The 27,693-nt window shown below is 37.7% G+C and overlaps 1 protein-coding gene across 9 annotated transcripts in view; it reads right to left on the reverse strand.

Annotated features, from left to right (window-relative positions):
- Rapgef6 (Rap guanine nucleotide exchange factor 6) overlaps nucleotides 1-27,693 on the reverse strand; it is a 149,734-nt gene that overhangs the window by 41,820 nt on the left and 80,221 nt on the right. For all 9 annotated transcript variants that reach the window (XM_069993676.1, XM_069993675.1, XM_069993679.1 and 6 more), the window contains 9 exons: nucleotides 25,358-25,494; nucleotides 23,194-23,352; nucleotides 22,462-22,614; nucleotides 18,196-18,360; nucleotides 15,839-15,946; nucleotides 13,536-13,739; nucleotides 11,096-11,204; nucleotides 8,536-8,776; nucleotides 4,990-5,147 (listed from right to left, as the gene is read on the reverse strand). In XM_069993676.1, the coding sequence (XP_069849777.1) occupies nucleotides 4,990-5,147; nucleotides 8,536-8,776; nucleotides 11,096-11,204; nucleotides 13,536-13,739; nucleotides 15,839-15,946; nucleotides 18,196-18,360; nucleotides 22,462-22,614; nucleotides 23,194-23,352; nucleotides 25,358-25,494 (1,434 nt within the window). The remainder of the gene's footprint in view (nucleotides 1-4,989; nucleotides 5,148-8,535; nucleotides 8,777-11,095; nucleotides 11,205-13,535; nucleotides 13,740-15,838; nucleotides 15,947-18,195; nucleotides 18,361-22,461; nucleotides 22,615-23,193; nucleotides 23,353-25,357; nucleotides 25,495-27,693) is intronic.

A 27,693-nucleotide genomic window follows, 5' to 3' on the forward strand; every position in this document is an offset into this window, starting at 1 on the left:
ATTATCCAAAGAGTATGCCACAACCCAACTGTGGTGAATCTGTTGCAGTAATGCCAACTTAGAAAAGAAAGACTGCAGATGAAAAACTTCTCTTCATAGACATCGCTGTCGCTGACGGTGTAAAGCTATTTTACAATTGTTATATGCATCCTACATATGTGTTCTTTACAAATATACTTGTCAGTAAGGAAGGAACAAGCACAGCAAAGCATAGTATTTGGATCATGGCAGATGTAGAAGTGTCGGATGAACAGTAAACATGAAACTAGAAAGAAGTCTTTTAGGACTAAGCTAAAATGCAGAGAAAAATGGTTGTATTTAGTGGTATTTAATATTTTTAAAAAGTTCTTGTACAGTATTAATTGATCCCATGACTCTTATTTTAAGAAATTTAGTATATACATAAAATAGGTAATGAAAGTCTGGACTTCTGGATATCCACATTTTCTAGAGTGCCTGCATGAGTAAAATAAACAGTCAATACTTTAAGGAATTATGTATTGATCTGATTACATTAAAAAAAACTTTTTAGGTATATAAGAGGATCTTTAATAAAGAACTTGTCATCCTGCTTTAAATGGTTAATTGCTGAACAAATATTCATGGTATGCTTGTTAGAAGCCAGATGTTCAGGGGATGAAGGTATAGTGGCCAATGAAATGAAGTCCCTGAGTTACTGACATTTAAGAAAGTAAAAGATGTTCAAAGTGAAACAAAAATTCTGTTAATAAGCCAATCTATGTAGTGAGAAAAGCCATGGAGAAAATAAAGGGTAGTGGTAGGACAATACAGATCAAGAATTGGTACACTATTCTGTAAAAAGCCAGATAGATTTATACCTATCCTTTCTCTGTAGTTGGATTAAAAACAAAAACAAAAATTCTTGACTCTTGAAAAATAGCAAAGTAACTTTTTGAATTTCAATAAAGAATTAGGTTTGCTACTTTAAACAAACCAAGCAAAGCTTTATGCTGTTAAGCAAAAAAGCAATAAATTAGCCGGGCGCTGGTGGCTCACGCCTGTAATCCTAGCTACTCAGGAGGCTGAGATCTGAGGATCGCGGTTCAAAGCCAGCCCGGGCAGGAGAGACCATGAGACTCCTATCTCCAATAAATCACCAGAAAACCGGAAGTGGCGCTGTAGCTCAAGTGGTAGAGCGCTCGCCTTGAGCTGAAGAGCTGAGGGACAGCGCCCAGGCCCAGAGTTCAAGCCCCATGACCGACAAAAAAAAAAAAAAAAAAAAAAAAAGCAATAAATTATACATACAAACTCAGGAAAAATACTCAAATTCATTGTAGCCACTCTCAGTTTTTTAAGCATCTTGTATTAGGTCAAAATTTCCAAAGAGCATGAGGTGGTGGTAGTCATGCCTATAATCCTAGCTCATCAGGAGGCTGAGACCTGAGGATCATGGTTTGAAGGCAGCCTGGGCAGGAAGTCTGTGAAACTCTTATCTCCAGTCAATCACAGAAAAAGCTGAAAAGTGATAGAGTGCTAGCCTTGAGTAAAAGGAGCACAAGGACAGTGCCCAGACCCAAAGTTCAAGCCCCAGGTCTGGGGGCAAAACAAACCAAAAAAATCAAACAAACAAAAAAAGCATCTTTCTCATGCTATAGCATAGTATGTATACTCTGATTTCATATAAACACATAAATATAGTCAGAGAAAATGACTAAAAGGATACATTCCAGTTACTATCTTATAAATGGAAAGAAAAGTTCGGTTTCCTACTTCATTCATTTCTATACCATGTGATTTCTTAAAATAACAAAACGCTAAAAACAAATATGAGCAAGAGAAAACTAAAATACTTACAGTAAAAACCAACAGCTGTAGGCAGCAAATATAAAGCAAAATCATAAAAAAGTCAGCAATCAAAAGCAAACTAATCAACAGTTCTGTAGTTTCACTCACATTTTCATTTTGATTTAAAAAGACCTTTACAAATGCAGAGTAAACATAACTGAATTCGACTTAAAATTAATCAAACTTGGCTGATATCACACATGTACTACAATATAAATGTATGATGTATATAGGTAATTATATATAATTTCTATATAACATGTATATATTTAAGAAACTGAATTTGAGCTTAACTGAAAATAGTTTATCAACATAAGGACACTATCACTAGGTAGAAAGCCTTACACAAAGTTACATATATATAAAATTTTAATTTATAAGCTAAATTTCTATGATACATCTGTCCATTTATCTACTGATATGGGCATATGGCGCAGATTAAGCCATATCAGATTTTCTCAGATTTTAAAAAGGAATTTTAGATCCTTTCCAGGTGTTTTCAAGCAGATAATTATGAATCAATCTGGGTAGTACCTCTTCTTCAGGTCTGAATTTCAGTTCCATGGGGCCAAACCCTTTCTAAATTATAGTAACTTCAACCTTGTTTCTTTGTTCTCCTAGCTAAATCTTTTTTTGGGTTCGGTCGTGGGGCCTGAACTCTGAGCCTGGGTGCTGTCCCTCAGCTCTTCAGCTCAAGGCTAGCGCTCTACCACTTGAGCCACAGCGCCACTTCGGGCTTTTTTCTTTTTGCTTATGTGGTGCTGAGGAATCGAACCCAGGGCCACAGGCATGCAAGACAAGCGCTCTACCACTGAGCCATCTTCCCAGTCCCTCCTAGCTAAATCTTCAACATGCTTCTCTCTCTCTTCTCCACACACCATTTCTCACAGCCCAACTGTTTATATATTCCTGTGGTAATAATACAGCCATAAAAACATTAATTTATTAGGTGTCAATGGCTTACTCCTATGATTCTAGCTACTAAGGAAGTGGAGCTTTGTAGATCAAAGTTCAAAGTCAATCCAGGAAAAAAAAGTCTGGGAGATTCCATCTCCAAAGTAACAAGCAAAAAGCTGGGCTAGGGGTATGGCACTAGTGGTGGTATACCAGTCATGAGCAAGAAAGACAACTGAGAACATGAGATCCCACAGGTATTGGCACATGCAAAATCATATGTGCTTTCTAAGCACTCATCTTAATGAAAGTACGCATGAGTAGTGTGAAAACTATTTGTGAACGATGCAGTGTAAGAAGTACCACTGTAAAGTAGTGAGATAACATAGATGGATTTTTATAACATAAGAGATCAATTTCTATTCTATCACATGACAAACAATATAAGAGACCATACAAATGAGCTGGAAATTTCTGAAAAAAGAAATAATGAGTGCAGTAAAGGGATATGGATTTCCCAGATAAGGAGATAACATTAGAGTTCAGCATTGCTAAGAGGCTAGAAGCATTTCTTTATTCTGTAGGGCCATTTCCTTTTTGTGTCAGTACTGAGACATGAACTCTTATTGACTCTCTTATTAATAGTGCTCTACCACTTGAGCCTGACTTTTTGCTGGTTAATTGGAAAAAAAAGTGTCAACAACTATCTGCCTAGGCTGGCTTGGAACTGTGATCCTCCAGGTCTCAGCCTCTTGAGTAGTTAGAACCACACAAACATGAGCTACCACCATGGGCTTGTGGCATTTCTATTATGTGTCATTATCTGAATCAAATTTGTAGTTTTCCTACTTCTGTGATACTTTAATGCTCACTATTTTTACCTTTCTGATAACTTTATATACTGGTAACAATCTTTATATTAACTTCTGTTTAAATAACTAGTTATTTTTGTATCATGAATATAAAAACTGCTAGAAATTTCTAAGCCAGTATAATCTTTGCTCCAGAAAGAATATGGGTACCATACAGAAAGTGAGACATACAAAAGCAGTTCTTTGGGTTTAGTAATCTGTCAATGGTTAAGAACTGAATAAAAGAAAAAGTGTATACAATAACTTCATTAAAATGTCTTGATGCTGTGTTCTAGAGTTTGTTGCTATAAGGAAACATAAGCTGTATCACTACTTATATTTTCAAGCATTTCCTCCTTCCTCTTCTTTGTACTCAACTCAGTGTCGTCTATAGAAAGGCATTTTTTCAAGTGGAAGTTATGTAACTAATGCTTTTTTTTTTTTTTTGGGGGGGGGTCCGGTTGTGGGGCCTGAACTCTGGGCCTGGGTGCTGCCCCTCAGCTCTTCAACTCAAGGCTAGCACTCTACAACTTGAGCCACAGCACCAATTCCGGCTTTTTTCTTTTTTCTTATGTGGTGCTGAGGAATTGAACCCAGGGCCTCATGCATGCAAGGCAAGTGCTCTACCACTGAGCCACCTTCCCAGCCCCTGTAACTAATTCTTCAAGTTCTTAGTTTCATTGTACTGGGTGATGGTGGCTCACACCTATAATCCTAGCTACTCACAAGCCTGAGATCTACAGTCATGGTCTGAAGCCAGTCCAGGCAGGAAAAGTCCATGAGATTCTAATCTTCAATTCACCACCAAACTGGCAGAAGTGGAGCTTTGCTCAAGTGGTGGAGTGCTAATCTTGAGCAAAAAAAGCTCAAGGACAGTGCCCAAGCCCTGAGTTCAAGCCCCCAGACTGGCACCAAAAAAAATCTAAAACCAAACAAAAGCACAACTTTAAATTATGCAGCTAAATCACACACTGGGCAGGAATAGATGTAAACAAATTAACTTGGGGGCCCAAACCAACTGTTTGAACAGCACTGAAAAGGATGGAGTATCTTGGTAATACATGATGCATTTTTGTATGTCATAAAGTAAGATATGTGAAGTCACGAAATAATAAGTGTCTTCTTTTCCACACGTGAGTAGAAAACATTTTATAGGCTGAGAAACATCTTTATTGCACAGATAGTGATTACCAAAAGATCTTTAAATTTGTGGTCAGAAATGGTCTTTTTCAATAATATTTTTTAAAAATTTGGAGGAATTATCACTTAAATGTAGATAAAAATATAATCTCATTAATTTTTTACAAGTGGTCATAATTTAGAGAGAGGTCAGACAAGAGAGCTATACAAGTAACTAGTATTTGTTGTACCAAGCTTAGCCATCTACCTGTGCGTGTAGACAGCAATTTGGCTATTTAACACTACTTACAAACATTACCTGAAGGATTAGAAAAATCCAACATGCTAGTAGTAGGCTGCAGGAGATCAGGGCTGCTGGATGAGAGTGTTCCAGGAATAGGCATTATAGCCAGGCTGTGTCTACAATGTCTGGTTCCCACAATGCTGTCATCTTGTGACTGGCTCAGGCCTCCATCACTTCAAAAGAATGGCATATGTCACTTTAAAGTATGAGAAGGTACTTAATAATAAACAATTCTATGTGCACTAGGGGTAACAAAATCAGCTTCAGGTGGTAACTTAAACAACTAGATTAAGGTATATTCCAATTAAAAAAGTAGGCCAGCCAGGTGCCAGTGGCTCACGCCTGTAATCGTAGCTACTCAGGAGGCTGAGATCTGAGGATTGCAGTTCAAAGCCGGCCTTGGCAGGAAAATCCGTGAGACTTTTATCTCCAATAAACCACCAGGAAACCAAAAGTGGCACTGTGGCTCAATTGGTAGAGCACTAGCCTTGAGCTGAAGAGCTGAGAGACAGTGCCCAGACCCAGAGTTCAAGCCTCATTACTGACAATTTCAATTTCAATGATGAAAACAAAAATAAATTGTTTTGATAACTACATTCAAATATGATAGATATATGTAATTATATTATATCATAAAGAAACCAATAAATGCTGAATGTTTAGGTGAGTCCAAGCAGTTTGCTAGCTTCAGGTTTCAAATATATGCATCCAACTCTCATGGTCTCAGCACAGAAAGCATTCTCCTTCTACCCTACAAGGCATCAAAGTCAGAACAGAAGGCAAGCTAGCAAAAGTTAACTTTTTCCCTAAGGTTTTCAAAGACAAGTACTAATTAAATGGCTACATGTAAGCAAACAAAACTCTTCAAGGTATTTTATAAGTGTAACACAGATAACTGTAAATCCACCTGAAAGAAAAACTAAAAATAGAAATGTAGTGCTGTCATTTAAGTTCTATATGTCCTAAAACATAATAAATTTAAGTTCTATATGTCCTAAAACATAATAAATTTCAGTTCCATAAAACACAGGAAAATAATTAGAGATTCTCATTAGCATAAATAACCAAAACACTATTTCTCTCTTTAAGGGTTATGCTATATATTTAACTTGAAACCACAGTGGTCCTCAAGTTCCATTACAGTATTTCCATCTTACTTGATGCAGCATTCTTCCTGGTACTTGTGCTATATACACACAGAGTTATCACAGAATACATACCTATTATAGAAAGGAATAATTACTACAGGTTAAAAAGTGAATGACTATGGTGTATATATTTAGAGAAAGTTAGAAGCAAAATCCAGTCTTTTGGTAGATTAAGAAGCAATGCAAAATCAAGAGCAGAGGATGGTTAAGTCAGCTAAGTGAAAGATTAAAGAACTGTTAATAGCCAGACAAGAAAGACAGTGCCAGGACAAGAGACAGCCAGAGTCATGCGAAAGCAAGAAGGTATGGAAAAAAGCAAAGATTAGTATTTCAAGAGCAACCTTTGATGTCAGACAGACTTGGGATACTAGCTTTTTGGTGTCAGGAAATTTTTCTTGTAGGACCTGGGTTTCCTTCATTTATAAATGTGAAGAATACCAATTCTACTCCGAAATTATTGTAAGGATCAAATTAGGGTAAGGCAAGTGAATACTTTGGCAGAGAGGAAAATAGGATTCATATTTTTCAAAAATTAAAACTTTTTTTTAAACCAAAACTGAAATGAGAAGAACATAGAAAAGAAATATTTACTTCAACTTATATTAAAAAGTACACGGGGACAATATAGATACATCAATAAAGGTACCATTCAAACAGAAAATTTATTCTCAGGGAGAAACAGCAGACTGACAGGGCACAGGAAGTATTTTACTGTGTAAGCAATTGTGCTTAATGGATGCTGGAAGTAGTTCATTAAAATTAGGATTACACCCCTAGTTCTCAGTGTTAAGTGTTGAAGGTTAGCTAAGAGGGAAATAAAAGCAGGGCTTTAAGAAACACTTAAAATTATGTAGAACATAAAAAAGTATTTTAAAAAATAACTGTATTAGCTGGGTGCTAATAGCTCACACCTGTAATCCAAGCTACTCAGGAGGCTGAGATCTGAGGATCATGGTACAAAGCCAGTCCCAGCAGGAAAGTCCATGAGACTCTTATCTCCAATAAACCACCAAAAAACCAGAAGTGGCACTGTGGCTCAAGTGGTAGAGAGCTATCCCTGAGCTGAAGAGCTGAGGGACAGTGCCCAGCCCTAGAGTTTAAGCCCCATGGCCGAAAACAAAAACAAAAACAAAAGAACTATTTTTAGATACAGAGGGTGAGGTAAATGAAACCAAGAAAGCAAACTGTTAGCTTGTACTACAAATAAAATAGAAGAAACTTTCAAGCCAGAATTTTCTATTAAAGGGAATTAGTTGCAGCAAGTTGGAATTTACTACATAAGACTAGTAAATGGACTTTTACTAGTACTAGTAAAGTCTTTGTATTACTAATGATGCTTTGAATAATATTCTATTTAATTCATAGTTTTAATACTATGCAGCTACAATCATGTAATACTGGTTATAAATTAAGTTGAGAACATGTATAAATGAAAACTGTACTGTTATGGACAATCCGTGCTATGATAGGAATGAAACAGTATTTAATTAGCAAAATACTCATGCTTGAAGCTGATCTGGTAAGCAATTATGTCATTTCTTACCAAAACAGTCTCCTGAGAGGTGATGCAACAAAGAAATAAGACAGTTTTAAAAAATTCTTCAGTAATCCTCTCACACCAAATTTAATCAGAATGAAATAACTCAATTCCAGTAAGAAAACAAAAAAGGTCACAAAATAGCATCAAGATGTACATGAAAACCACCTAATATTAAAAGTAAACAAAAAAGTCTATCAGCAAGAAATTTGGAGGAAAAAGTAATTGGTAAGCAGGTAAAACAGTCCAATCACAAGAATGTTACAATGATATCATTTGGACAACTAGTGATTTAAAAAAGCTGAATGCAAAAAAAATCAAATTATATTTCCTAAACTGTGACCTATTCTCAGGTCAATTGACTGCTGCTTTCACTGTAATTCTCAGGAAAATTCTTTCATTTTCAAAATGTCATAGGTTGGAAATGAGCATGGTGGCTCAAGCCTATACTATCTACTTTGGAGGCAGAGACTGAAGAATCATGGTTCAATGCCAGACTCAAATATGTCCCGAGGTGGCATCCAGGTAAGAATTTCTAAAGTATAGTGCATTTAAAATATAACCAATAGTTTCCTTGTTGACACAAATCAAGATTCAGTAAATGCTTCAAATTTAAAATTCATTTTCTCATTTATGAATTACTTGAGGATTTTACGATGCATCAGCTGTAGAAAAAAAACAAGGGACTCAATAATCTCCTTTTCCCACAATAACATTTTACAGTTAGGATAAAGTTGCAACATGAGAGAATGAGGGAGGGGGTGACACTGTTAAAAAAGACATGTACCCCTCTGTATATCACCTGTACAATAAAATTTTTAAAGAAAGTTCCTATTATTTTTTTTAAAGTTCCTAGATGACTATAGTTGATATTACCTAAACAGTTTTGGAGGCAGGATGCTAAATCGTGTTTTATCCAAAATTTTCCTGATTTTGTTTCTTCCACCTGAAACAGTATTTGCTTTTATTTTCTTATTTCCTTTCTCTTGTGATGGCTGTTCGATATCTCCTGGTACATCTTGGATTGAATGGCGATTACTTTTCTTTTCAGCAATTTTGGGAATATGAGGAATACCAGACTTCTCTTGTTCAGTCCGACTAAGTAACTCTTTGAACACTGAAGAAATAAACAAGTTTGTCACTTATTTTCTTCTAGTAGAAAGTTTTTATGCAAGCAAATTTTGAGGATAAACATAATCACTTTATTGTTAGGCCTTTGGCAGCCTCATTCAATTACAAATATATCACATTAATGCTTTTTTTTTTTTTTTGTCGGTTGTGAGGCCTGAAATCTGGGCCTGGGCTGTCCCTCAGCAATTCAGCTCAAGGCTAGCGCTCTCCCACTTGAACCATAGCTCCACTTCTGGCTTTTTCTGCTTATGTGGTGCTGAGGAATTAACCCAGGGCCTCATGTATACAAGCAAGCACTCTACCACTGAGCCATCTTCCCAGCCCCTTTACTTTTTTTTTTGATAGGTGTTCTGTTGCAAGTTCCATGAAAAATGATCTGACTGTTCAACTGTACTTCATGGTATGCCATAAAGACTAGGGGTTATTGTAGGTATCACTATAGAATATGCCATTTCTACAATTATTGAGATACTCTCTTGTTTTGCTTGGTTGACTGCATTCTACATGGGGCAAAATCCCTGCTTTTTCAGAACTGTGTAACTCCCACATTCTTTGGTCCATTCAATCTAGAATTGATATTCACATTACTCAAAAAGTAGGTCCTTAAGATCTGGGATTTACTTTTTTTTCCTTCTAGGGTCTACAGCAAATTCTGCTTTTCTGTTTTTCAAAATTGGTACCACTTAATATTAATCTAAATGTTGGTGTTTCTAAATACTGATCCTAAAGTCCAGGAAAAACAAAAACTGTGAAGACCTATTTATTTATCTATGCTAGATTAATATGTTACTGTGAAATTATTAACAGATGATTAGATACCATGATGTACCTGATGTAATTCAATTCAGTCTAAAGGATTCAAAAAGAAGAAAAATACTGGGCTGGGGAGGTGGCTCAGTGGTAGAGTGCTTGCCTTGCATGCATGAGGCTCTGGGTTCGATTCCTCAGCACCACATAAGCAGAAAAAAAAAAGCCGTTAGTGGCACTGTGGCTCAAGTGGTAGAGCGCTAGCCTTGAGCTAAAGAGCTGGGGACAGTGCCCAGGGCCAGAGTTCAGGCCCATGACCAGATCCCCCCACCCACCAAAAAAAAAAAAAAAAAAAAAAGAAGAAGAAAAATACTAAATGCTTCACTTTCCATTATGAGTAAGCACAATATAAAGAGAAGTTAATGTGGGAAAAAAAACTCACTTCCTTTCATGGGCATAACTTTCATTCAAGTCAACTCTTCACTAGTTGCAACTTAAATAACCTACTCATGAGGACTCTTAAAATTTCTTGATAACTTTTAATAATTGTACTATGTTTACTGTTACCTTTCCCAGATTTTCAGCCTTTAAAAGGATTATGGTACACATAAAGAAATTAAAAAATTAGTAAACCTCGCTTAAAAATTAAAATAACAAATGGTAGGTCTAGTTAAAAGTACAAGGTGAACACATGCTTTATTTAGGTGTAAACATGATAAAAATACAAGTTAAGGCCATAAATGTAGCTACTGGTGAAGCAATTACCTGGCATGTGCAAGGCTCTAGGTTGGATCCCCAACATTGTCAAATATATATAGACATACATAATTTTGTGCCACAATCAACATTTTTACACAAAAAGGAAGAGTTGTTATTACTAGAAATCCAATGCTTTACTAAGTTTATTTTCATGAAACTAATGTGACATTCATATTATTTCAGAAAGCTACTGTAAAGATTTTAAGATTGAAATGCACATTATTAGGGTTTTGGTAAGAACCTGATTTTGAGTTCTAGGATTTTGTGTGTGTGTGTATTGTGTGCACACACACGTACATTCATGACACATATGTCGGTACTAGTGCCTTGGCATTGTCCCTGAGGTGTTTCTTTTTTTCCTCTAGGTTAGCACTCTACCACTTGAGCCACAGCTCCACTTCCAGCTTTTTGGCAGGTAACTGAAGATAAAAGAGTCTTATGGATTTTTCTGCCAGGGCTGGCTTTGAACCTCAACTCTCAGATCTCAGCCTCCTAAGTAGTTAGGATTAAAGGCATAAGCCACTGGTACCTGGCTAAAGTTCTAAATTTTATTCAGTATACTAAACCCCCACCCCAGTAGAATACAGTACAGAATAAATGCAAGCATTTACGCTCTGAGTTGTGCACCTATTTTCAAATTTACTTTTGATATCAAAATAATGCAAAAAATGAAAATTACCGATTAAAAAATACTATTAACACCTTAGACAAAGATGTTTAATTTTACTATCTTTGCTTTCATTAAAATGACTTTTCACTTTGATCAAAACCCCACCTCAGACAGTTTGTACACACTCACCAAAAATGTTAGTCTTCACTGTAAGTGCAAGATGAGTGTTATTCCTTAAAATTTCCAGGGCTTTCACAAATGTAATATTCTCAAAATTTTGTCCATTTACTTCCATTATCTGAAAAGAATTTTGGAAAATACAAATTAAAACAAAGTTATTACTCATGCCTATAAACTTAAAAGTTTAATAGTAAAGAGTAAAATGGAACTTGAATAAAATGTCATATGTAAACAACGATTAGCATGCTAAGAAGTTGGCTCTAAATACATTTAAATACATTTAAAGTCTTTTACAATCATTGATTGAATCAGATAGCCAAACAAGCAGTACTATTGTTTGAACAGGGCTAGTTCTACTTAGTAGAGATTCCTCAGTATCATACAGGCTTGATTTTTTAAAATATACTAATTCCAAAGGAAAAGGATAAAGAGATGAACATAATAAGTAAAAATTAAGCAGCAAAGATCAAGAGGTCTAACATGAAAATTCTAAAAGGATAAGAATAAAAAATAATATATTGAAAGCCAGGCATGGGTGGCTCACGCCTGTAATCCTAGCTACTGAGGAGGCTGAGATCTGAGGATCACAGTTCAAAGCCAGCCCAGGCAGGAAAAATCTGTGAGACTCTTATTTCCAATTAACCACTAGAAAACCGAAGTGGCGCTGTGGCTCAAGTGGTAGAGCACTCGCCTTGAGCTGAAGAGTGCAGGGATAGTGCCCAAGCCCAGAGTTCAAGCCTCACGACCGACAAGAAAAAGAAAAAGAATATATTGGGTTTTTTTGATAAAAATAACAGGCAGATAAGAGTATAGAGGAAATGACAGTAACCAAGAAATCAGTAAAGCTGGTGAAAATGTCTAAATAATTTATTATGAGCTTGTGAAATTTAATGCACATCAAATATTCTTCAGAGAAGATACATAAAAAATGACAATAATTTAAATCTAAAAATTCCAATTATTTCAACAGTACTTTGGAGAACTAATAGAAGAGGAATGAGATCATTGCATTTTATTATTATTTTTTCCTCTGAAGGAATGATAGTTTTTAAAGGTTTAATGATGAAATATTTGAAAAATAATAAATATAGTGACTCTAGGATTCTATTCATTTTTAGTGAGTAGTCTGGGGTGAATCCCAGAAATTTGTTTATAAAAATTTCTGTTAAGCCGGACCAGTGGCTGACGCCTGTAATCCTAGCTACTCAGGAGGCTGAAATCTGAGGATCGAGGTTCAAAGCCAACCCGGGCAGCCAATTCGTGAAATTCTTATCTCCAATAAACCACCAGGAAACTGGAACTGTGCTGTGGCTCAAGTGTTAGAGTGCTAGCCTTGAGCTGAAGAACTGAGAGACAGCACCCAGACCCAGAATTCAAGTACCATGACCACCAACAACAAAAAAAGATGTGGAAAACATTTTTGGTATGCCTAAGAATCATCTATTGAGCTTTGTTAAGAGAGATTTCTAGAACTTATCTCTTAATAATGTAGTTAATATAATTAATAGGATTGGGAGCAGCCCAGTAGTGTAGTATATTTTTTATTTTTTTACATTATGACTGTTTTACATTTTTTGGGGGGGTTGGTTGTGGCGCTTGAACTCTGGGCCTGGGTGTTGTCCCTCAGTTCATCAGTTCAAGGCTAGTGCTCTATCACTTGAGCATCACTTATGTGGTGCTGAGGAATTGAACCCAGGGCCTCATGCATGTGAGGCAAGCACTCTACCACTGAGCCAACTTCCCAGCCCCATTATTTACATTTTTATATTACATTTTTGTTAGCAAATCACTACTTTCAAATAGGCTGTACTTAGTGCTTATGTAAAAGGAATAAATTAGTACCAAATTCTTCCCATGCCATTTTTCCTGCTTATTTCTGCTTATAAACATAGCTACAAAACTATATTAACATTATTTAAGTGGATTCCACCATTTATGGTCATCTTCAGCCACTGACAGTAGAGGGCACTGTGAAGTGGAATTATCCCTTCTTTCAAAATTTGTATAGTTGCTAACTCATATAATGACATTTCTGACATATTCTAAAATTACCAGTTGATTTAAAAAAATATCTAATCTGGGGGCTGGGAAGGTGGCTCAGTGTTAGAGTGCTTGCCTTGCATGCAGAAGGCCCTGGGTTCAATTCCTCAGCACCACATAAGCAAAAAGAAAAAAGCTGGAAGTGGCGCTGTGGCTCAAGTGGTAGAGTGCTAGCCTTGAGCTGAAGAGCTGAGGGATAGCGCCCAGGTCAGGCCCCACAACCGGATCCCCCTCCCCCCCCCAAAAAAAAAATCTAATGTTTAATATTATAGACTTCTTCTGAAAAGAGTCAAAGAAAAACTATTTCCTTATACTGAAAGCATTGCTTACTTGAAAAACAAGAGATGAAAACTTAAGTAACAGACACGTTACATATAAGGTTTACTTTAAGTGGCAGATTATTTCTTACCTGATCGCCCCGTTTCAGCCCTGCATCTGCAGCTTTACTACCAGGTTCTACTCCTTCAACAAAGACACCAAATCCCTTTTCACTTCCTCCATTGAGGCTGAAATGCAGGGGGGACTCTCGGGAAGCCTTTTGCAGTACAACCTGTCTCCACTTGGCCTTTGCAGCACAGGCAATATTCAATAACCGGAGGTGACCGTTCATCTTCTGAAAAGTAGGAAAGAATAATATATACTTTATTTAAATGTAATGTCTCAAAGAAGGATGAGGGCTGGGAATGTGGCTTAGTGGTATTGTCAATACCTCAGCCTGGATTCAATTGCTCAGTATCACAAAAACCAAAAAAGCCAGAAGTGGCACTGTGACTCAAGTGGTAGAGTGCTAGCCTTGAGCAAAAGAAGCCCAAGGACAGTGCCCAAGCCCTGAGTTCAAGCCCCAGGACTGGCAAAAAAAAAAAAAGGATGGAAAAAAGTACTTCTCAGCCTCATGGATGACTCACGCTTGTAATCCTAGCTACTCTGGAGGCTGAGATCTGTAGATGGTGGTTTGAGGCCAGCCTGGGCAGCAAAGTCCATGAGTCTCTTAACTATAATAAACTATGCCAGAAGTGGCACTGTAGCTCAAGTGGTTAGAACTAGCCTTGAGCAAAAAAGCTCAGGGTCAGCACTTGGGGCCTGAGTTCAAGCCTCCAGGATCAGTACACACACACAAAATTACTTCTCATTTTCTAGCTGTCCCTAATACATTTTCTTTTTTTTTTTTTTTTTTTTGGTCGGTCGTGGGGCTTGAACTCTGGGCCTGGGCGCTGTCCCTCAGCTCTTCAGCTCAAGGCGAGCGCTCTACCACTTGAGCTACAGCGCCACTTCCGGTTTTCTGGTGGTTTATTGGAGATAGGAGTCTCACGGTCTCTCCTGCCCGGGCTGGCTTTGAACCGCGATCCTCAGATCTCAGCCTCCTGAGTAGCTAGGATTACAGGCGTGAGCCACCAGCGCCCGGCCCTAATACATTTTCTAATTCTACCTCGTTTATGTCCTCACTGCTATATAAAACCAGAATCTTTAAAAACCTTTGTTTAAAACCATGTTTCCAAATACTGTCTAAATCTCTACTGTTTCCAGAAAAGTATTTTTTAGTATTATTTCAGTTTTTCATTAAACTTAATAATATTCCAATTTCAAGTTCTAGGATCAGTTTACTATAACAAAGGAAAATCTAATGTCCACACTAAGGAGCTACAGATTTTTTCAGGGCCAAGGACAAGGCCTCAAGTGGTAGAATTCCTGCCAAGCAAATATGAGAATATGAGATCAAACCTGTAATTTTTTTTTTCAATGCCGAGGGAAAGTATTACACTTTTTCTGATCATACATTAACAACTTGGAATACTAGGAATACTGTGTGTTAGGTCTGCTTTCAATTACCATTACTATCTATCCTTCTTTTGTGGAGGGGGGGAGGGAAAGGGAGGGACAAAGAGGGAGGGAGAGGGAGAGGGAGGGAGAGGGAGGGGGAAGGAGAAGAGAGGAGAGGGAGAGGGAGAGGGAGAGGGAGAGGGAGAGGGAGAGAGAGGGAGAGAGAGAGAGAGAGAGAGAGAGAGAGAGAGAGAGAGAGAGAGAGAGAGAGAGAGAGAGAGAGAGAGAGAGAATCTAGTGCTTTGGGAATGTTCTACCACTTCTGACATGCACTTAGCCATAGGATTATGCTTTCAAATAAAACAAAATATAAAGGTTATGTAATGCACCTAAATTCATATATGTAGTAGACACTGGAAGCTGGATTTTAATTTAGCAATATGCTGCACATTCTTTCCTACAACTCCAATTTGCTTGGAACACGTAATCCAGTTTTGTATCTGACAGGGAGAATAGACTCATGAATAGCTACTGCAGAAGCTGAGATCTTCAGTGAATTATTTTAGGCAGTGTATATTTGAAAAGGTGAAATTGCATGCAGGAAATGACCTATGAAGTCTTAATGGAGATCTAAGATAAGCCAAGCATGGTGATGTAAGCTATGGTCTCAGCTATGCAGGAGACTGCAGGAAGAAGGATCATGTCATTTTAGGCTGGCCCCAGGCAAAAACTGAGACTTTACTTGAAAAATAATGCAAGTGAAAGGCTGGGGATGTGTGCTCAAGGGGTAGAGCAGCTATCTAACAAGACGAGGTCATGAGTTCAAATTCCTCAAAGAAGGGAAAAAAATAAAATTAGGAGAGAAGATCAGAGAAACTGCTGTTCTGAGTTTCTGTTCCTACTGAGTGGGTAAGAAGACTCCTAAACTTTGAAGAAAAAATCTTTGAGACATACTGTATCTTCCAGATGTTTTTCAAATTCCTCTAGAAATCGAGTCATAGCAGGATCACCTTCAAAGTCATTGAAATGATTATTTACCCATAATAATACAATTCGTGTCACCTGTGGAAACATAAGGAGGCAACATATGGTTATCAGAAATATTCATTTTGAATTAAGTCAATTTCAAAAGCATGTCCTAAAAAGAGGCACTGGCCTGTATGGACAAACCTCTACCCTTTCCTTGTACACTAAAAGATCATCTCTAAGAGAGTAGCATGGTTTAGTTTCAACTTTTGCTTCCCTGAGTACACAGTAATAAGAGTAGGACTCCTGAGTACTCACTAAAAGAAATATGCAATCTCCTTAAAATATAAGCTTTACATTAAAATGCAAGCACTAATTTCAACAAAAAACTTGATGACTCACGACTGTAATCCTAGCTACTTGGGAGGACAAAGACCTGGAGGACTGACGTCAAAGGCAGCCAGAGCAAAAAAGTTCATTAGAGTATATTTCTGAAATAACCAGCAAAAAGCCTGGCTCATATGGATGAGTACTAGCTTAGCAAGAACGAAGCTCACAAACTCCAGTACTGAAAAAAAAAAGACAACAAAACATCCAGAGTAGTTCTGAGTAAATTCTGATACATTTTGAGTACATTTCTGCATACTGTTCAAGGGCCTGGTTCATTTTTTCATATCTTATCTCTCAATAACTAAAGTAACTATATTTAATTCCAGAAAAGGGGAGGAGAATGGAGCTGGAGCCTTTAGTTTTAGATATCTTAGTTTCTAAATAATAGAATTCCAGAGTCTACTCACATCCAACTTATTTCCTTTAAAATAAACTCAGAGAGCTGGGAAGTTGGCTCAGTGGTGGAGCGCTTGCCTTGCATGCCTGAGGCCCTGGGTTCGATTCCTCAGCACCACATAAGCAAAAAGAAAAAAAAAGCCGGAAGTGGTGCTGTGGCTCAAGTGGTAGAGCACTAACCTTGAGCTGAAGAGCTGAGGGACAGCGCTCAGGCCCAGAGTTCAGGCCCCAAGACCGGACCAAGAAAAATAAAAAAATAAACTCAGAGATAATCTGCCTTTTACTTTCTTAAAATAACTTACTTCTTACCTATCTGTGGAGGCATCATTAGTTTTTCACTAAATATTCAAATATCCATGAAATAAGGTAAAATAACCAATTTAAAATAGCAGATGATGTTTAATGCAAAAAAGTACTGAAGATTTAAATATGTCACAAGAGAGAAAAATTCAGATTTGACAAATATTTTTGAATGATTAATAGAGTCTGTTAGAATATTCTCATTCTCAGGCTTAAAAGCAATCTAAGTCCTCTAGAAGTTTATTTGGTAAATACTCTAAATTATTAATCAGCTTTATAAATGCTTTATTGATCTTAAGAAACAACCATGTTGGTAAAAATTTAAAGTACTTATCATGTTTCCTGACTTTAAAACTGTATTATAGAGCTGGGCTCATGCCTGTAATCCTAGCTACTCAGGAGACTGAGATCTGAGGATTGTGGTTCAAAGCCAGCCGGCAAGGAGCAAGAAAGTCCATGAGACTCTTTTTTTTTTTTGGGGGGGGGGTCCGGTCGTGGGGCCTGGGCGCTGGCCCTCAGCTCTTCTGCTCAAGGCTAGCGCTCTACCACTTGAGCCACAGCGCCACTTCCGGCTTTTTTCTTTCTTTTTGCTTATGCAGTGCTGAGGAATCGAACCCAGGGCCTTGAGCATGCAAGGCAAGCGCTCTACCACTGAGCCACCTTCCCAGCCCTCCATGAGACTCTTATCTTCAATAAACCACCAGAAAAACTGGAAGTGGTGCTGTGGCTCAAGCAGTACAGCACTAGCCTTGAGCTGAAGAGCTGAGCGATGGCACCCGGGCTGAGTTCAAGCCCCATGACTGACCAAAAACAAAAACAAACCCCAAACTGTATTACAACGTTATTTTGAGTTTTGCCCTTTTTTTGCTGGTCCTGGGCCTTGAACTCTGGCCTGGATGTTGTTCTTAAATACCTTTTTGCTCAAGGCTAGCATTCTACCACTTGAGTCATAGCTCTACTTCCAGCTTTTGGTGGTTAATTGGAGACAAGAGTCTCACAGACTTTCCTGCCCTGGCTGGCTTCAAAGCCTGATCCTCAGATCTCAGCCTCCTGAGTAGTTAAAATTACAGGCATGAGCCTTTTAAGTTTCATGTCCATTTTAAACAGGCTACTCTGTCATAAAAGAAATCAGTTTCATATATATGCCTACTAAAAATTTTCTAGTGAACGTAAATATTTAACCTAACAACTGCAAAAAAGTAACAATCAAATGTAAAGGTGAAAGTCACATTCATGCTTTGTGTATTTATAAAACCAACCTTGTCCCTTAAGCTGTCAATCTTAAACCATTCCAATAGTTTGACTCCAACATCCAAAGGACTTTTAAGAAATGTTCTATAAGTTAACAGAAAATCTTCTATATAGGTTGGGTCCACAATGGAATGTTCTTCTATCAAATGCATGATGAGACGCTCAGGTGTTGCCTAAAAATCCAAGGATTTGGAAAATAAACAGCTCAGGATTCAAGTAACTCCTATTGGTAATTCCTCTTTACAGTCAGCCCCTTATAATGAATCCCCAAAGTAGAGTTTCATTGTTAACCCATTACCACTGGGAGAAGGTAACTTCTCTAAGCTGTAATTCAGCAGCACCCCGAGGTTTAGAGTGAGAACAAGAAGAGCACTAAGTACCCAACAGCATCCAGTGGCATTTCACTCATTTCTCTCTTCTGTGGGCTGTTATTACCACTTCTGCGACAATGAGGGCATGTATTGCTTGTCCAAGACAAAGATGGAAGAAACAAGAGTTAAATAAAACAAAAAATAAAAAAGGAAAAGAAAAAGGGAGGCAAGAAATTAAGCAAGCACGCACTTCCAAACTGAATTCACCTCAAATTCTCTACTGTTCCAAGTTGTAGGAATAAAATACTAGTTCAACACAGCTACTTTTACAGTTGCTACTTCCTTAACAGAAATTTCCTCTTCTATGGTTTCCTTTGCTTCATCACCATTTTGGAGGGAACCAGAAGTCCTTTAGATAGTTTTTTTTTTGGTTTAGGTTTTATTTTTATTTATATATATATTTTTTTATGGTGCTCAGGGCTTGAATCAGCCTGAGAGCTGTCCCTGAGCATTTTTTGCTAGTGGTTCTACCACCTGAGTCACAGCTATACTTCCTACTTTTGGAAGTTCACGGGAAATAAGAATCTCATGGACTTTCTTACTCCAGCTGGCTATGAACTATGATCCTCAGATCCCAGCCTCCTGAGTAATTAGGATTACAGGCAAGAGCCTGGTACCCAGGTACTGTAAATAAATTTTTCCATCCATTCAGAGTTTTAAATGCATGGCTGTTCCCAGTATTTCCTACTGCTTCTTTATGAGCTCCTGAACCAATTTAATAACTTATTAGCCATCACAGCTTACCAGATCATAAAGCTTTTTATAAAAATCAACTATGGCTAGGTATCAATGATCCAAAACATTAAGCCTGAGAATATCAAACAGCTTTATTATTCAGGCCAATCATGATTTAGGGTAACCTAACTCTTCTTAGAGCGTATGTAGCAAAGTCAAGGATGAGAACTGACCAACATTAAAGACAGGCCATCATTCTGACTGGGTAAACCACCTGTGCAGGATTCCCACAGAGACTGGGCTATACTTTAAAACTTTAAAGATTAGCCCCAAATTTGTGCAGAGGCATGCATTCACAGGTAAACAGGAAGGGTAGATGCTTGGACAAAGGGTACAGAGATGGTAGGCAAAATGACTGGCATGGTTATATTAGCATGGTAGAGATTGGTTACAATGAGCAAATAAGTAAAGTACAGAGTAGTACTGCTGATGGCAGTATTACTAAACATGGACAAACAGAGAAAACTCTGTTGTATAATACTGGAACTGGAAGTGAAAAACCATAAGCTCATGGTGGCTTAATGTATACAAAGTTATGGATGTGTACACATCAGACATAGTGGCCAACCAGTATGCTGTAGGTCTTATAGATGTATATGTGTAATAAATATGCACATTTCCTAGCTACATCCAATGATAGGCTCCTAATAATGCTGCCTCAGTTGTAATAAATACAGTCAGATGCAGATCTTGTTTTATAAATGCTGTTATCATCCACTTTGGAAATATGAGCTCTACGGAGAAATGGATATAGAAAATATTTATAATGAGGCGTATTATTTGACAGGTACGAAAGAAGTGCTCAAAGAATACAGGAGTCAGCTTAAAGAAGGGTTCATTGGTCACAATGATACAGATTATGAGACTAACATATGAATCTATACAAGAGAAAGCCTGTTTTTATAATAAACAGAAGAAATTATGGAAATAGGGTAGTAATAGTTTAGGCAGGAGTAGTCAATGGCTATACGAACTAGTAGGTAGAGGTTTGCACACAGTTGTTGCTGCCCATAAACCTATAGTCATGGATAAAATATTGGTAATATCTCAGAACATTTCTCTCCTAGGTAGTTATCAATTACAAAAGGTCAAATGATGACTTCACAGTGAAGAAACTTAGATAACACTGACTGTATAGGAAGGTTAATTTCACCAGTGGTGGTAAAGATCAACAATTTGTATACCCCAGTGCCGAGAACACATCATTCTTTCTCTAGAATTCCTTTCAGGAAAGCATGACTTGAGTTTGGCCATGATGAAACTGATAGGTCTAGGTAAAGCCACCACCTACTACAGGATATAAGCTCTGTGCTCTTCAAGCCTGCTGAGGAAACATGTAACAGAAAAACTAAGCAACTCAAGTACATCAATGTGACATCATAACTAAATAAACTATAGTCCTGGATGGAACCAGAAATAAAAGAATGGCACTGATGAGATCACTGGTGGAAATCTAACTGGGTCTCTGGGCAATGTTACAATAGTGTTTACTAACTTGAAAGACTATTATGCATACGCAGGAGGTGTTCTTGCTTTAGGAATATGTCGACATGACAAGGCAGCCCATTTACAGTCTGTTCTCAAATGGCTTAAAACAACCATTTGAGCAAATATAATGAAATATTGTAAAGTAGGAGAATCTGACCCAGAGAACTCTCTCTGTACTGGTCTTAAAACTTTTCTCTAAAAAAATAGGAGTTTCCTCCAAAAGAGAAAATGAGTGTAAGGTGCAATTTACTGAGCTGGTGGCTTATATTTTCAATCCTAGGTACTCAAAGGCTGAGATCTAAGGATCAAGGTTTGAAGCCAGAAAAAGGCAAAAGTGGAGGTGTGGCTGACCACCAGCTGTTAGCAAAAAAACAAGAACAAGAGGCTTTGAGTTCAAGCCTCAGTACTGCATATGCTCACAAAAATAAAATAAAAAATACAATTTTAAATAAAAATAACTGTTACTTAAAAATAAAAATGTAGCCAGGCACTGGTGGCTCACATCTGTAATCCTAGTTACTCAGGAGGCTGAGATCTGAAGATCACAGTTCAAAGCCAAACCAGGCAGGAAAGTCTGTGAGATTCTTATTTCCAATAAACCACCAGAGAAGCAGAAGTGCTGCTGTGGCTCAAGTGGTAGAGTGCTTGCCTTGAGCTGAAAAGCGCAGGGACAGTGCCCAACCCCAGAGTTCAAGCCCCACAACTTAAAAAAAAAAAAGTATATTTATTTTCCTATGGTAGTACATCTTTTCTACAAAGCTTAACACATAAACGTTTATGGAAAGAGATCTGAGGAACTCCCAAGGAAGAAAAGCTATGACATGAGATTTATATCATCTCTCCAGTTTCCCTTATACTGTTTGCAATGAATAATGACACATTTAAAAAGAGAAAGTTATGTATTAATTTCTTCCCTTCTGACTATAATTGCTCTATTTTGCATTCACATGCTTTCAAAGAGACAAGGGGAGAAAGAAGGAATAGAGACTGGGACTCAGAGGAAGGAAATAGTATGGGGATTAATGTTCAGACCTATAATTATGCTGAAGTTTTAAATCTACCTCATTTAGCCCTAACATTACTGCCTGTTTATTTCCATTTTCAATTAAGAAAATTAAGATCAAAGTGTTAGTCAACACCTACTTCAATGGTATAAGGATTTAGCAACAATTAGCATTTTCATCTCAGTCTCTTTTCATCTCAGTCTCCTTACGTCTATGTCTCTGTAGCTAGTCTTTGAATTTTTTCCCCCAAATATGGCTATTTTTTGTTGGAATCAACTAGCTATCAATGGATAAACATATACTTGAGAAGAAAAATGCTAATCAATATATTCTAAAGTAATACCTATCTATAAGGATATTAAATGGCAAAAACATATCTTTCATAGTAAAGATGAGAGAAAAGCTTAGAGAAAAGCAAAAGAGCCAAGATATTTATTTAAATTACAGTATGCTATTATTACATTATTTAAAAGTGGTTCAAAGTCTTTAAAAAATAGTGTATAGTAATTGTACAAGGGGGTTATAAATACCATATTTAATACACATATGAATCACAGTTTGATCAGATTAACCTTCTATTACTTACTCTCCTCCCCCACTTTAAAAAAGCTTTTCTAAAGCAACATGAAAACTCTTAAGTTTATGAATGTCTAGAAAAATAAGTAAAAACACCCACCTTGATTACAATGTGTCCTTTCCTGGTCCCACTTCTGTCTAGCTCACGGTGTTCATGCACCATAACAATTTCTCCCTCTTCTTCAACTTTATGGGTGTTTTTCTCCACATGATTTAAAATTCTCCAATAATCCTGCTGAGCTATGCAGACAAACTGTCCAAGAACAATATGGGGACAATTAAGGAATCTATAGTACAAAAATATATCACTGCGCACCAAGGCAGAGCACAAAGGCAAGAAACCAAGTGGCATCAGTTCTTTTTCTTTCAATTCTTTCAATCTTTAGCACAAAACTCAAGGTAAAACAATTCATACACAAAGAGTCATAAGAAGTCAAATCCATCTGAATTCTGCTCTTTTAAAAAGAGAAGTGAACATCTACTTCTCTCAAAATAGACACTATGCATACAAAACACGAAGCAGGACTAAGTCAGAAAAAACTCCGAAGTTCCTACTTCTTTCCTTTTTCAAAACTAAAAAGATTCTGAGCTTGCTAATGTCCGAATTCCAAAATTAAAACAGCATTTATTTGATACAGTCTGTCTCTTAAAACTTCAGTTTGTTTAATTCCACAAAAGCTTGAAGCAGACATAAAATCTAGTTTACTTTATTAATTATAATTTATTGAAACTCCTAATTCCCAAATATTTTCCTGTTTCAAAGTAAAAAGTTTCTGCCATTTTTAAATCTAAAAAAAAAAAAAAATACTATCTGACCAAAAAAGAAGCTTACCTGACAGTCATCTACTTTAGTCCTGACAATTCCATGCATGTACTGCTTATCCAGAGTGGGAGTAATTCCAAAACTATTTCCCATAAAGAGATTTTCAACTTTTCCATCTGGATGACTGATTTCTACAGTGCCGTTTAAAATAACATACCATGAATCCAGCTATAGGGAAAAATGAAAGTTTTAATAATCTTTTTTACATGTTAACTTTGAGCCAGAGTCTAGCAAAAAGCACAATGTGCATGATTTAAAAATAAGATATATTTATAGTATTAATTTGCCACTAACATTGTATTCCATATTTCTGTAAACCATTATAGTTTATTTTTAGTCATCAAAGGAAATCAAGGACTTTCATTACTGATCAAGGTCTCTGAGGAAAAATAGTATAATTTTTTGGCTATATAATAATTTTGTTATGCTGGGCTCTGCTGGTTCACACTCATAAATCCTAGATACTAAGGAAGCTGAGATCTGAGGATTGTAGCCTAGGCAGAAAAATCCATGAGACTCATCTCCAAAAGCTGGAAGTAGAGCTGTGGCTCAAGTGATAAGAGTGCTAGCCTTGAGCAAAAAAAGCAGCTCAGAGACAGCACCCAGGCCCTGAGTTCAAGCACCAGAACCGGTGGCAGGCTGGCAGGCAGGCAGGCAGGCAGGCAGGCAGGCAGGCAGGCAAGCAAGCAATAAATAAATAAATGTTAGGTTTTTTTGGTTACATTTTGGTAGGCCCAGTGATGTTTTGACATAACTAAGTTTTTTTGTTTTTGGTCAGTCGTGAGACTTGAACTCAGCCTGGGTGCTGTCCCTCAGCTCTTTAGCTCAAGGCTAGCGCTCTACCACTTGAGCCACAGCACCACTTCCAGTTTTTCTGGTGGTTTATTCGACATAAGAATCTCACAGACTTTCTTGCCCCGGCTGGCTTTGAACCACAATCCTCATACCTCAGCTTCCTGAGTAGCTAGGATTATAGGCGTGAGCCACTGGCACCGGGCTCTAAGTAAGTTTTATATTAGGTCCTCAGAATAGAAATTTGTAACTAGAACAAAAGGTTAGAGAATGAATACTTTGGTGCCACATTAAGGATTTCTACATGACTCCAGAAATGCCATACCAGTTTATATTCCTATTAGTAGTAAATGACAGTGTTCACTAACATCTCTGCATTAATCCTTACTAATTTTATAATAAAAATAGCCACCACTACCTAGTAGCCTAATACTTTCAACCCCATGAAGGTCTTTCTCCATCTATAAGCCACCATCTGAGCAGTTTTAAACACAATTGCCAGAAAAATGCTTCAACGTAAGCATTTTACTAGGAGGCACTGGCAACAATATTCTTCATTTGTTCCTTTAAAAAAGAATTTCTATCATATAAAATGAGAAAAAGGATGGGAACCAACTACTAAACATTCTTTAGGGGGAGCAGGTCCTGTTGTTGACCTCTGGGCTTGGGGACTGTCCCTGAGTTCCTTTATGCTCAAGGCTAGCGCTCTACCACTTGAGCCATAGTGCCACTTCTGGCTTTTTCTGTGATTAATTGGAGATAAAAGTCTCTCAGACTGGCTGGGAAGGTAGCTCAGTGGTAGAGTGCTTGCCCTGCATGCATGAGGCCCTGTGTTCAATTCCTCAGCACCACATATACAGAAAAAGCCAGAAGTGGTGCTGTGGCTCATGTGGTAGAGCGCTAGCCTTGAGCTGAAGAGCTCAGGGACAGTGCCCAGCCGAGTTCAGGCCCCACACCAAAAAAAAAAAAAAAAAAAAAAAAAAAATCTCACAGACTTTTCTGCCTGGGCTGTCTTTGAATTGCAATCTTCAGATCTCAGCCTTCTGAGTAGCTAGGATTACAGGTGTGACCACCAGTGCCTGGCCTCCTAAACATTTTAAACACCAACAATATAAATGCCAATAGAATGATAATTAAGCACTGTTTTAAAAAAATCTTATAACTTAATTTGAGAAACAAAAAGTTTGTTTAGCGTGCTCCATAAAGTACACTGCTAGGAAATACATTATAACTACCTCAAACTTGGTATGTACTTGAAATAGTTTAAAACACAAAAGCTCAGGATTTATACAAGTTTATGGAAATTAATTCTCCTAAAAGTAAAATTAGTAAACAGCTGATATTGATCACAATAACCTATGATGTTTATTTGCTAACTTACCTCTTGCCCATCTTCAAGAATAACAGCTCCAGCCTGCTCCACCACTTCGAAGATCATCACTGAGCATAGCTCTCTCCTCACAGACATGGTCATGTTTGCAAAAGCAGGGAGCTGGTGCATAAACTCAAGCAATTGCTCTATGGAAAAGTAGAAATTCTAGAATGAAGACCACCAAAGAGAATACCTCATACATACAACAAAATTCACAATACCGAGTTTTCTAATCAACTTATGAATTTATGTTGCTAAAGAAACCGAGACACTGGGGCTGGGAAGTTGGCTCAGTGGTAGAGTGCTTGCCTTGCATGCCTGAGGCCCTGGGTTCAATTCCTCAGCACCACATAAGCAAAAAGAAAAAAGCCAGAAGTGGGGAGGTAGAGCGCTAGCCTTGAGCTGAAGAGCTAAGGGACAGCGCCCAGGCCCAGAGTTCAGGCCCCACAACCGGACCCCCCACACCCCCCCACACAAAAAAAAGAAACCGAGACACAATTACTATTAAGTAAACAGAAATCAGTTTTTAGTACACACACACACACACACACACACACACACACACGAGAAAACAGAATACACACACACACACACACACACACACACACACACACACACACACACACACACACACACACACACACACACACACACACACACACACACACACACACACACACACACACACACACACACACACACACACACACACACACACACACACACACACACACACACACACACGAGAAAACAGAATTTACAACCCTTGGAGAAAATCAGCAAACTACATGGGTTCAGATAATACTGGAGAGTTTAATTTGTAAGCTTCAGATACCACTGTGGGGTGGTTTAGGGAAGCTCTTTACTAGATTAATGAAAGGGTCCTTTTTATTTGTATTTCTTTTTGTGCTGGTTCTGGGGCTTGCTCTGGGCCAGGGTGCTATCCCTGATCTTTTGTGCTCAAGACTGATCCTCTACAACTTGAGCTACAACTCCATTTCCAGTTTTTTTTTGGTGGTTAAATGGAGATAAGAGTCTCCCAAACAGCCTCCTGAGTAACCAGGATCACTGATATCACTTAATGAGTTTATAGTTTTTTTTTCTTTTTTTCAACAGTATTAATAAATGCCAAGTAATTAAATTAGGGACTAACAAATGTGAATCTGAGCTCAAGATCTATCAAAGCAACTTCATAACAGCATTTAATATTTATTACTTAAGGAACATGAGTTCCTTAATCCATTCAATGGTATGATAATGATGCTATCATATAACTTTTATAAAAACTGTGAAAATAGCTAGTATAAAATTTATCATGTAAACTGCTCTTCTCTGCTGGGAGGAGTGAGGCAGGCCTAAAATCCCAGGATCTGAGGCAAGAGAACCACAAGTTCCAGGCCAGACTGTGCTATACAGACATTGTCTCAGAAAATAAATCAGATGGGAGGGAGAAAAAAGTACTTTAGCATTCAATTTTCCAATCAAAGTTATAGTAACTAGTTCTGTAATACATTACACAAGACTGTAACAACATTTTTTTTTTTTGGGGGGGGGGGGGTCGTCGTGGGGCCTGAACTCTGGGCCTGGGCGCTGTCCCTCAGCTCTTCAGCTCAAGGCTAGCGCTCTACCACTTGAGCTATAGCACCACTTCCGGCTTTTTTTCTTTTTGCTTATGTGGTGCTGAGGAATTGAACCCAGGGCCTCATGCATGCAAGGCAAGGGCTCTACCACTGAGCCACCTTCCCAGCCCCTGTAACAACATTTTAGATAGATACCTATCTTTCAGATTAGAAACCTACAAATGTTGTTTGGAAAAATCTTCAAAATCATACACACTGAATGTTCAGTTTGCTATGTTTTAAAAAGTACCTTGCGGACCTGGGCACCAGTGGCTTGCCCTGTAATTCTAGTTACTGAGGAGGCTAAGACATGAAGAATCATGGTTTGAAGCCAACCTATGCAGAAAAGTCCATGAGATTCCAGTTCCAATTAACCAACAAAATGATATACTGGAAGTATGGCTCAAGTGGTAAAGGGTCAACTGTGAGCAAAAAGCTGAGCAAGAACATAGGCTCTGAGTTCAAGCCTCAGTCCCAATGCATAACAACAACAACAATAAAGTATCTTATGGCATAAAGAAGAAAATCAGTTTGATGCAATCAAAGTTTAGGTTTTAGGGATTGATCAAGATGCATTGTCCTCATAATCTGACTTGTGGAATTCAAACTGCTTTATACAACTACTTAATTTAGAAAATAAAAGAAAAATGTTTTATCAACTGGCAGATAGCCTTTATGGCAGTTCTCAACATCCCACACTTCTGGTATTTACATTCTTATACAGTC

This window comes from Dipodomys merriami, unplaced genomic scaffold, assembly GCF_024711535.1.
Source record: "Dipodomys merriami isolate MVZ:Mamm:240054 unplaced genomic scaffold, mDipMer1.0.p SCAF_44, whole genome shotgun sequence".
In the NCBI taxonomy this organism is placed as follows: domain Eukaryota; kingdom Metazoa; phylum Chordata; class Mammalia; order Rodentia; family Heteromyidae; genus Dipodomys; species Dipodomys merriami.